Consider the following 12,189-nt stretch of genomic DNA (forward strand, 5'->3'; position numbering starts at 1 on the left):
TACTGTGATGCATCCAAATAGGGTTTAGAATGTGTATTGATGCAGGAAGGAAAGGTGGTAGCCTATGCTTCTAGATATTTAAAGAAGCATGAGTATAGTTATCCTACCCAAGATCTAGAATTGGCAACTGTAGTGCTGACCTTGAAGATATGGACATATTATTTATTTGGTGATGATGCCACATATTTACTAATCATGAGAATTTAAAGTATATTTTCGATCAGAAGGAGTTAAACTTGAGAGAAATCAGGTGGTTAGAGCTAATTAAGGACTACAACTATATTATTGATTACTATCTAGGGAAAGCAAATGTAGTAGCTGATGCACCGAGTAGGAAGTCAGGATATGCAAAAGTTACTCTTTGTGCTGTTTGATGGATGTTGATACAGGAATTGAGGAGCACTGACGCCACTTTGGCAGTTGGCCAAGCAGGGAGTTTGATAGCTCATTTCAAGGTTAGGCCTACTTTAGTAGATGATATTCTCCGAAAACATCTAGGAGATTCCAATCTTCGGAAGTTCATTGAAGAGGTGAGTAGGAACCAGAGGTTAGATAGTGAGCTAAGATCAGATGGAGCCTTATTTAAAGAAGGAAGGATATGTCTGCCTAATTTTATGACATTGAAGAAGGCCATTCTAGAGGAAGCTCATAGTTCAGCCTATGTCATGCATCCAGGCAGTACTAAGATATATAGAACACTAAGGAAATCTTATTGGTGGCCTAGAATGAAACGAGAGATAGCAGAGTTTGTAGACAGATGTTTTGTTTGTCAGCATGTTAAGCCTGAGTGGTAGAGGCTTGCGGGACTACTTAATCTACTTCCAGTGTCGGAGTGGAAGTGGGAGCATGTCGCAATGGATTTCTTATTTTGTTTACCCAGAACACCCAATGGCTATGATAGCATTTGGATAATTTTTGATAGGCTGACTAAGACAATTAAGTTTTTACCAGTTAAAATCACTTTTATCGTTGACAAGTTAGCTACGTTGTACATTGAGAGGATAGTGAGCCAGTATGGAGCTTTTATGTCTATAGTTTCTGACAGAGACCCGAGATTTACTTCAAAGTTCTAGCCCAGTCTATAGAAAGCTCTGGGTACTAAATTACACTTTAGTACAAGATTTCATCCACAAACAGATGGTCAGTCAGAGCGAACGATTCAGATATCAGAAGACATGCTAAGGGCATATGTGTTTCAGTTTAAAGGTATTTGGGATACACACTTGCTATTGGTAGAATTTTCTTATAATAACAGTTATCATTCAAGTATTAAATGGCTCCGTATGAAGCCCTATACGAAAGGCCGTGTAAAACTCATGTTTGATGAAATGAAGTGGGTGAAAGAAAGTTAGTAGGGTCAGAACTAGTACAAATGACCTTAGATAGTGTTAAGTTGATTAGAGAGAATTTGAAGATAGCTTGAGATAGACAGAAGAGCTATACAAATAAGCAAAGAAGGGAGTTAGAATTTTAGGCAGGAGACAAAGTATTCCTTAGATTATCACCAAGGAAAGGAATACTTATATTTTGCAGAAGGGTAAGTTGAGCCCGAGGTACATAGGACCCTATGAGATAGTGGAGTGGGTTAGGCCAGCAGCATACAAATTAGCTCTATCGCAAGAATTATTCAGAATACATGATGTCTTCCACGTATCAATGTTAAGAAAGTATGTACCAGATCCTTCCCATGTGTTACAAGATTAACAAGTTCAGTTTAAAAAAAACTTGTTTCATGAGGAAAAACCAGTACAAATTCTTGATAAAAAAAAGCAAGTGTTGAGGAATAAAATAATACCGATAGTGAAGGTATTATGGGAAAATCATGAGGTAGAGGAAGCTATATGGGAGACTGAAGAATAAATGAAGAATAGATATCCCTATCTATTTGCATGATAGAGCTAGAGGCAAATTTTGTGGATGAAATTTTCTAAGCAGAAGGTAAATTGTAAACCCTAGACCCTATTTTACAATGTAAGTATGTTTAAGGTAATGTATTCATGTATGGTTAATCTCATTGTATGTATATTGTTTGTAGAAAAGGGGCTATGGGGTTTTTGGAAGGAAAGATATTCTATGTATAGAAGTCTAAGCTCTTGGGTAAAGAGTGCAATATGACACAAAGAACAAATAAGAGAGCTTGAGGTTGGTTGTGACTTCGCATGCATCCAAGGATCAAAGGGGAAAAGATTATTCAAAGTGAGGCTTGCGTTGAGAACCATGAAGGGTTTCGAATAATCTACCAAGGCAAGGGTTAGGCGAGCCACAAGGCATAAGATATGCGTTGGCTTGAAGGGCGCTGAAGAATGCCATAGAGTCTATAGGAGATGTTGGTAAGCGGCGAGGACCAATGCAAGTGTTTAAGCCATGAGGGCAGCCGACAAGGGCTGGAGAGGCGTTGGCAAAAAGAGGAGCCTATAAGATGAGAACCAGCTTGTGCGTTGGTATTCAACTTATGCGTTGATATGAGATAGAGGAGTTTAGCTTAATCACCAAGTTTAGTGGGCCAGATGTCGAGCTTAGTGCCTTAAGCATAACTTAGTGGTCTAATTGTCACCATATTAAACCCTCTGCTCCTGCATTAACAAGTATATAAGGAAAGTAAGAAGAGGAGATAGGTTTGGCATTCTCACTTGTGTAAAGGGAAGGAAGTTGTTGTCATTCGGAAGGTTGATCATTGCGAAGGGTGAGCTTGGGTTGCCAACCGAATTTTTCCATGAATTCGAGTTGAAACTTAAAGACTCTCCTAAGAGTTACAAGCTTTCGGATTGCTCAGGTAAGTGAAGAAGATTGAGGAATTTTGAGCTTCATAGGAGGAATCGGAGGCTCAAATTTTAAGGTAAGGAAGTTATGAACAAGTTCTTGGAAGAAAATTCTATGAGATAATGTTTGGAATTTAAGTTATTAAAGCTAGAATTTGAATATAGAAATTTGATGAGTGAACAAGTAGGCAACTGCATCTGGGGGATAAGTATGCAGCTAACGTTTAAGGTTGTGCATGGGTGAGAGTGCAAAGAGATACGTGGTTGAGCGCAAGCATTGGTTGTGGTGTGTGCACACAAAGTGAACGCAAGGTTGCGAGGGAAAGAAGGACATCGATAGGGGGATGCTAAGGGGAGCGTAAGCAAGCGCTTAACGCATAGACACCGTGGGTGTGTCCTAGAGCCTAAGTGAGCATTGTGAGTGCAAGGTAAATTGTCTAATATCGTGTTGCAATGAAGTATGCTATGCGATGAAGTATATGTTAGGTTGTATGTCCTAAAACTCGTAGTTTGTAAAATTAAACATATTCCATTATCTATAAAGATGTTATTGACATTTATTCAATAAAGTTGTTGAATATGTAAATTGCATTTGTAAAGACTAAATCCAATTAACTAAGATTCATGGCTATTACATGAATACTTGAACTTTATGTGGAGACATAAAAATGGATCAAGTTCGAGTAAATAGCCAAAACGGTTTATAGTATATGAATAAGGTTGGGTACCTTATTCTGATAACACTATCGGATGCAACCCGCTTTGTAGATAGTACAAACAATGTGATCCTGAATCGTTCATGTGGAGACATAAGAAGTGCGGCCGTCCTATGCAATGAGTTTGCATAAAATCGGACCAATAAATTAGTCACTCTTACTTTTTAACATTGTTTACTGTTTAAGACTGACTGTTTCGAATAGATGACCTAGGTAATTCGACCTTAATCTTGAGCTAACTATGAACTCCTGTTTATTCAGGATTATCCTTAGATTTGTATAGGTGAGGGTTGGCTCAACAATGCTGACTCAATAAACGTTCCATTTAAGGGGTAAGACTGGGTAGATAGTTGGGGACATAGACCGCATGACGGAATTAACACTACCCAATTTAGGGATAGGACAAAGGTTTTTCTCTTAAGTATTGAATTCAGGTCTTAAACAATGGGCCCACCCTCTCATTAGCTCGAGAGGGATTCGGTTTAGTGATTGGATCACAAACCAATTGTTCATTAGAAGATCAGTGGAATTTAGGGAGCAAGATGTAATTTCGGGGGTAATACAACATTTGACCCAGTCATTATTACGAACAAACTGTGAAGGGTCGACTTACTAATTATGGTTAAATCAAACAGACGATAATATATATATACAGTAAGGAGAGTGCAGCTATCGAGCTATAGTGGTGTGACTCGATAGTTAACGAATATTGATTAATTTGGTCTAACGATTTCAGCTAATTAATTTCAAATCGTTGGAGCTCATGATCTGTAGGTCCATAAGGTCCCTCTAATAGCTCGTAAATCTTGAATTAGTATATTGAGTGAATTTGAAGTGTTCAAATTCAATTTGGGAAATAAATTTGAAATGTTCAAATTTTAAATTAAGATTTGAATTTGAATTGTTCAATTTCAAATTAGGGTTTGGATAATTATATTCAATATAATTGACGTTTAATTTATCGAAATTAAACATAATTGGAGAGTTTAAAATAACTAAATGTTGATTTAAATATTAAATTACATGAATAGGATTCATGTATGAAATATGTGTTTTATTAATTTAATATTTGATATTAAATTAATTAATTAAATTTATTTTAATTAATTATTTAGTTTAAATCAATTTCATTTTTTGAAAATTCAATTTAAGAAATTCAATTTTACATTATATTTAATTTAATTGTAAAGTAAATATAATTTAATAAAATTGAAAATAGGAAATTGATTGATAAGTTAGTGGAAAAATCCATATTTTGGGTTTGATAGTGGATTAATCCCAAATGTCAACACTTAGCCACTAAGATTATGCATTTTGAAGTGTCAAAAAATATCATTCTTTAGTATTTGCATGTAATTGTTACATAAAAAGATTTCTCAAATTAAAGGAGAAGAAATTCTACTGAAACTCTCTCTTTCTCAAAAAACCCTCCTTAGTCCCTCATTCTATTGACTTCAATCCTGATTTCCACCACTCAAATCCAAGTTGGAGAATAGTAGAGAAGATCTCTTGGAGGTTCACTGTTGATTTGAAGCTCAATTTCGTGGAGAGCAGCTTGAAGTTGAGAGAATTCATCAAAGGTATAAGTTCTGAAACCATCTTCTTTGAAATTCTTTTCAAACATGCTTATAGAACTCAAATTAAGTATAATTAGGATGCTTATTGATTCCGATTGCTTATGTTGCATGCTTGTAATTTCCTTCAGTAAAGTATGCAGTGAAAGTTGTGAGGGTTGTCTAAGTGTGAAGTTAAACTTAAATATGTTAACTAAGCACAAGCGGTAGCTAGTAGTTTTAACAAGATTATTTATTGATGTTACAGGGCAAACGCAAATAAAAAATACCTATCATCCATTGAGGAAGTAGCCTAAGATAGTAAGTGACAGTTTATGAATATTTTCTCTTTATGTGTTTTCGAAGCATGATTTACTACTGAGCTAGTTTTTAAGATGTTTTTCCAATAATGTATCACACATGAGCTTTCAGCCTTGCGATGAGTTTTCTAAGTAAAACATGATTTCTTTAAGCACTACTCCGACGCATGCTCTAGTATGAGAATTGATGTGTGGACGCATAGTCTAATCTTGTCTGAGCATTGAGTTTTACGAAGCATACGTTAACCAATATTCCTTAACTTATGTTATCCTTTCATGATGAATGTGTTAAAGACTCGTTTAATTGGAATGGTTAATATTTCAAAAGTTGAGTTTTCTTATCCAAAAGAAGAATTATGATGATATAATGAGGAAACCCGATACTAAAGATGTGAACATATCTGGGTCCCCTAATACCTAAGGTATGACGACATTCAGAACATTACCACGTGCACAAAGGTACTATACTATCGACACTGATTGTATCGAGATTACTCTACATAAACTAAGGATTGACATTGAGGGATCGAGCAAAAGGGCTCGCTCTCAACTAAGGGTGAATGATGAGGATTTCCAATGAAAATGTTAATGTTTGAGTTTTCCAGGATTTGAATGTTTTATATGTTTTAATATATACGCGTATAATTGTTTTAGACCCTGAAGTCTTTTAAGGAAATTGATGTTTACCTGATGCTCAATAAGTATGTTTTAGGGTAGTCACTCACTGGGCTAGTAATTCACTCTTTTCAATGTTTTATTTTTTCTAGGTAGTGGTCAACTGCCCAAAGGATAGTTGTACTACTAGTCTGCCATTCAGAATGCAAGGGTTGGAGTGAAGTGAATCTTAGGTTATTATTTTTTTTTTTTTGTTAACGGTTGTCCTTCATGTACATATTAGGGATCTAGGATAGTACAGTCTATATATGAGTATGTTTACTATTTGCATGTATAAGCTTGGTATCTGTTTATGTTAGTCGGTTGGAGGAAATAAATGTTTATAATTGCTTATCAAGTGCTTGAGATTCTGTTGAACAGGTTGAATGATAAGGATGGGTAGTTGATATCATAAGAAGATTGGCATCGACTGTCTTCACATATTCTCCTAGGATAGTAAGGGGTTGTGGGAGGGGGATATGACATTTCCAATATATGAATTTCTAATTTTTAGATACATGCACTTCTAGGTACATGTAATTATTCAAGTATATGAATAGTATGTATACATGTACTTTGCTTTTTTTGTGTCTTTTAGGAATGTCTCTTGAGTATTATAAAAAGGGGATTCTTTTCCTCATTTGTAATCGAGTTAAAAATTAATGGAAGCAAATTGAAGTTATAAAAAAATTGAGTTTCAAGAGAACAATATTCTTCTCTTGTGTGTTCTTCAATTTTGTTAGAGAACAAGTTTCTTCTTTTCAAAGTTTGTGAGATTTATAGCAAATTTTAGAGGGGTTCGTCAATGCTTCCAACATGAAGCAGTTAGTGCTAAGGAGGTTCACATGTTTGATTTTTTGTCTGTGGATAGGAAGTGGTGGGGTCTCTTGTCTCGTATGACTTGCTTGAGCATTTTGGTCTGGTTCATGGGGATTTCTCTTGCATTAAGAAGGATGAGTGGGTTTGGGTGTTGAGTAGCAGGAGGTGTTTCTCGATTGCGAGTGCTTATGCGACTTTGCATCCTCTAAGGTCTCCGGTACTGTGGTTTCATTTGATTAGGTTTTAAGGGCAATATCCCTAAATACACATCGTTGAATGGTTGGCAGTGAATGATAGGTTAGGTACCAGGGATTGGCTGCATAGATGTTTTGTTGCCCACTACGTGTCTCCTGCGTTCTGGTAGAGTTGAGTCAAGGGACCATTTATTTTTTAAGTATGAGTTAAAGACGGAGATTTGATGTGGTATGCTTAGGTGGATGACTTTCTCTCATCAATTGTTGGAGTGGATTGTGGAGTTGGGTTGGATGTGTTTTGTTGGTGGAGGGAAAAGGGGTTAGAGGAAGTGGGGGTTGATTGTGTGGTGTGATTTGATTTATTTTCTCCAGAAGGAGCAAAATCATTGTTTGCATGGTGGGGGGCACTTGTCTTGCCTCAATTATCTTGGATCTTATTATTTTTGTGGTTCAGGCCTGTGTTATGTCGTGGTTTGACTAGTTTGATTTAGTTGAATTTTCTTGTTGCTTGGATAGTTTTGTCTTTTCTATTTTTGTTTTTTTTTGTTGTCTCTATCTTGTTTATGGGATGTGGGGATGATTATTGAGTTTTCTTTGACGCCTTAGCTCCAGGCTCTGAGATCTTACTATTTTTGCATTCATGTAAATAAATAAATAGTGATACTTATTGATTATAAGCAACAATTTATGTGTGATTAGCTATCACATTAAACACGTTAAAGTAGACTTCTGCTTAATGGTAATTGACATGATCTTTTGACCTAAAGGTCGAAGGTTTAAGTATCCCCCACTTTAGTTGCACTAAAAAAAAGTTCTATAACTTTAAATGAAATAAAGGACGGTTGTTTTTAAATATAGAAAAATGAACTAAAATATTTATAAAATATAGCAAAATTTCAGATCTTATCAATGATAAACACAGATAGAAGTTTATCAATATCTATCAGTATCCATTATTGATAGATTCTAAAATTTTGTTATATTTTCAACAGTTTTGTCATTTAAAATAATTTTCCATAAAATCCTCATTTGTAGATAACACAAGTGTAACATACATATATACATATAAATAATTTAACAAATGTGGAAGTAAAGATTCAAATTTCGTCCATTTTAAAGAAAATTAAATAGTATCTTTTTAATTATTGAGCTAATTTTATATTGAAAAATGAAAAGTTGGTAAAGAAAAAACGAAAAAGAAGAAAATAAAATAGACTTACAAAAAGCTTGGTTTGAAATGAATTCCAAACTGTTGGAATGGCTTTCCCACGAACAATCTCATACTCTGCCTCAATATGCACATTTTTGTATTTCACTTCCACGGTTGGAAATTTCACACCAACCCTACCACATTTACCCTTAATTTAGTTACAATTGTAACTTGTAGATTCTATTTTTATTTAATCACATTATAATTCATATTGTTTCCATATATATGATTACCATGTATATAGAGCTACAATTTAGGTTTTCATGTATAAAATTTTCTGGTATGTAGATGTGGTGGTATCCACAAAATAAATAGTAGAGACCCACGGTAAAGGACACATAGAGACATGATATACACTGGCGGCAAAAGACAAGTAGTGACCAGTGATAAATCATCCCACATTCCCTATTATTCTAACATCTCTCATTTTGAATGTCTATATGGTACTTCCCCTTGTTACTCCCATCTAAAGTGTTTGATTGCGATTGATTTGTCCTTCTTCAACCTTATGAGCATATTAAACTTGAACCATGAGCTGGCCTATGTTTAAGCTATAGCATTGAATACAATAATTTTTGTTGTTAGGATATGATTCTATATCGAAATGATTATACATTTCTCGTCGTGTTACATTTTGGAAATATAGTATGTTCTCTCTAGTCTTTCCTCCTTCTATGCTTCTCTCACCCAACCTTTCTTCACTAATATCTCTAGGATTGTCATTGTTTTTCTATTATTATGTCTCTAGTAGAATATTTGTCTTATCATGAGGTTAGTACTAACCCTCTTTGATAGCAAGCAATAAATGAGGAGTTGCAAGCTTTAGAAAATACTCATACTTGGTATTGGAGTTGATCAATTGAAGTAAAGATATGCTAAAATTAATTGGTTAGAGGAATTTGTTCTATAAATGAAATTTTAGAATATTAGATTTTGCATTAGTTTAAAAAAAAAAAGAAATGAAAACAATAAAAACAAATGGTCAGAGTTGGGATTTGACCCAAGGACAATCATATCCATGACCATAGCTATCCATAAGCATAAACCAAACCAATGAGCTAAGAAGCACAGACACCAATATGGATACAGGATACAGATACGATAGGATAAGACGATACACTAATTTCTAAAAAACTAAGATATGTATACGTATATGTATATGATAGGATACGACGATACACAAATTTCTAAAAAAACTAAGAAAAAAAATCTAGCAACATCGAGTGATGGTTAAGCGATTAGAGTAGATAATAGGAAAAAAGTAGAACATGAAGATTGAAGAATGGAGTTGAGGATGAAGGGAGAATGTGAATCATGTTTTAGAAGAGAAGAATGAATATTTAATTACGTTTCGAGTTTTTTCTTTTAACATTTTATGTTTTTGTTCTTTATTGTTTTTATCATTTTTAATCTATTTTGTTTTGGATTCCTAGATTTAAGTGGACTTTTAAATAATATGGATTGTGAGTTTGAGTTTTTAAGTGGTTAGGCTAAAATTTGTTTCTTAAAAAATATGAGAAATCAAAACAAGAAACAAGAAACAAGAAATATGAACTTATTAAGTTTTGCTACTTTTTTTTATATTTGTGAATGTTCGGGTCAACTTACGCGTACCTCAATTAATCTCACCGAAAATCTGCCTAACCCTACAACATTTGAGTATCAAGAAAACTTATAGATATTAATCCTAAGTAGGTGCTCACCAGAGATTGAACCCATAACCCCGTGAACTTTTAAGGTTTAACCATCTTGTCCGACTATGAAGTTTTGCTACATTATGCCTTGACCTAAATTTTATCTAATTTGTATACCGAGTGGGTTTCTTTAATAGCAATTCACTAAGAAGACTAAATTACAAGAAAGACACAATTCAAGTTCATCTAAACAATTGAAGTTAAACAGCTATACAAACAAGTAAAATAATAATAATAAAGACTAAATTTGTAACAACTTCAATCAAAATTTATATGAGGCAATCACAATCAGACAATCGTTGAAAGTATGAGAAATAAACTATAAATTAAAACCCGTTCAATTATTATTATTTTTTTTTAATTTGTCAACCCTCCATTGTTGGCCCCACCCTTAGGATGAAAATTCAAAGTCGATCAAATTGAATATAATTAAAACAAAAATTGTATGGTAAAATTGAAATAACATCTTAGGGAGAATTTAAAAAAATAAATTACAAATTTGGTCAAAATTAGTGGGAATGTAGTATTTACGGTTTGATAAAACTTTCGAAATTTATCAAATCGTGGAGATTATTTATAAGGTTTTATGAGACCATAATGTTTAAATTCTAACTCTTAAAACCATAAGATTAAATTTAACTTTTTTCCAAAATTAAAGGATCAAATATGTAATTAACAAAAAAATGTTTTTTTCCCTCAAATTGAATAAATTAAAACAGAAACAAAATAATAATGAAGACCCTATTTGGTAAGTATTTTATTTTTTGTTTTTGTTTTTTAAAATTAAGCCTATATCAAAGACCCTATTTGGTAAGTATTTTATTTTTTGTTTTTGTTTTTTAAAATTAAGCCTATATCATCTACATTTCTTACCAAGATTTGCATCTTTGTTAAGTACATATGGTTGAATTCTTAGTTAAATTCCAAAAACAAAAACAACTTTTTAAAAGCTACTTTTTTTTAGTTCTCAAAATTTGGTTTGACTTTTTAAACCATTGGTTAAAAGTAGATAACAAAGAAAGAAATTTGGAAGTGGAAGTAATATTTATAGGCTTAATTTAAAAAAAAAAATAAAAACAAAATGATTACCAAATGAGACAAAAATGTTTAGAAAAATTAAGCATAGAAGAGAAATAAAATGGCTTACTTGTGGATTCTCTCTCTAATTTTTGTCAAGAGCTTGAGATTATCATTTTGAATATGTTTGATGAGTTTTTGAATAAAGAGATGGCGCTCCACATCTCCAAGCTTAGTAACATCAACAACTCTTCTTCCACCTTTCTCCTCAACTTTTACTCCTTTGACGTTGTCGAACAACGACGATCTCAACCGTTCGAACGTCGGTAATCTCTCGACCGTTGCCCAAAGCGAGGCATCTAAAGTATCCCTCTCGTCGTCCTCCTCCTCTGCCGATGCGCCCGAGCTGCTTCGGAAACTTGAAGTCTGTTGGCGGAGAGATGAACTAGATCTCCTTATTCTTCCGATCTCCGCCACCTCAATTCTAACCGGTTCTATCTCCTCCGTGGTCGGAGCCATTTTTGGAAAATTGATCAACAGCTCAAGGTCAAGTATGAGAGACAGAAAGAAGGGTTGGACTTTGTTTATTTATGTAATTAATTTTCTTCCAATGTAAAAAGGGTACGAACTTAAAGATTGCATTTATTTAGAACTTTGCGTTTAATTAAAATATTTGATGGATGATTATGATGGCCATTGTTTGAGAGAAGACGGATTGATAAAAGTCAATAAAATATGCTAATAATTTGACTATATATATATATATATCCAATACGTGAAGAGGGATTCAAATCATAGATCATTTAGTCACTAACACATCACTTGGTCACTAATGCGATAAATGTAATTTATTATACTTTTATTTTATAGTACATAAAAAAGTTATAAAAGATTATAATTACTATATCAAGTAGTTTTTACCTTTTTTTTTATCTTATAGTTGTTCAAAAATACCATTAAATTATAATGGTTTTATGTTTAAGTTTTAAATTACACTCATATAATGAATGGATACACCCTTTTATTGTGTATCATTTCTTTCCGAATAATTGTAATGAGATAAAAGGTGTGATTAATCCGTACAAACATATCTAGATTTTAGATCGTGAGATTTCATATCTATGGTTTACATTACATCGATACACGAAAAGATTTACCACATCATCATTGTAATTGCTTTAACTCGAATTGTTATAAATGGGCAATGATATGAGTGTTTGTTCAAACATTTGTCCATTGTTAAATTATAATGT

At 33.4% G+C, this 12,189-nt stretch overlaps 1 protein-coding gene across 1 annotated transcript in view; it reads right to left on the bottom strand.

Moving 5' to 3' along the window:
- The window catches only part of LOC120081406 (pleiotropic drug resistance protein 3-like), an 82,880-nt gene extending 71,325 nt beyond the window's left edge, over positions 1-11,555 (bottom strand). The window contains exons 1-2 of the mRNA XM_039036248.1: positions 11,067-11,555; positions 8,236-8,359 (exon numbers count right to left, since the gene is read on the bottom strand). Coding sequence (XP_038892176.1) covers positions 8,236-8,359; positions 11,067-11,455 — 513 coding nt within the window. The 5' untranslated portion in view covers positions 11,456-11,555. The remainder of the gene's footprint in view (positions 1-8,235; positions 8,360-11,066) is intronic.
- Positions 11,556-12,189: the final 634 nt, after the last annotated feature.

The sequence above is a fragment of the Benincasa hispida genome, chromosome 7, assembly GCF_009727055.1.
Source record: "Benincasa hispida cultivar B227 chromosome 7, ASM972705v1, whole genome shotgun sequence".
Lineage (NCBI taxonomy): Eukaryota > Viridiplantae > Streptophyta > Magnoliopsida > Cucurbitales > Cucurbitaceae > Benincasa > Benincasa hispida.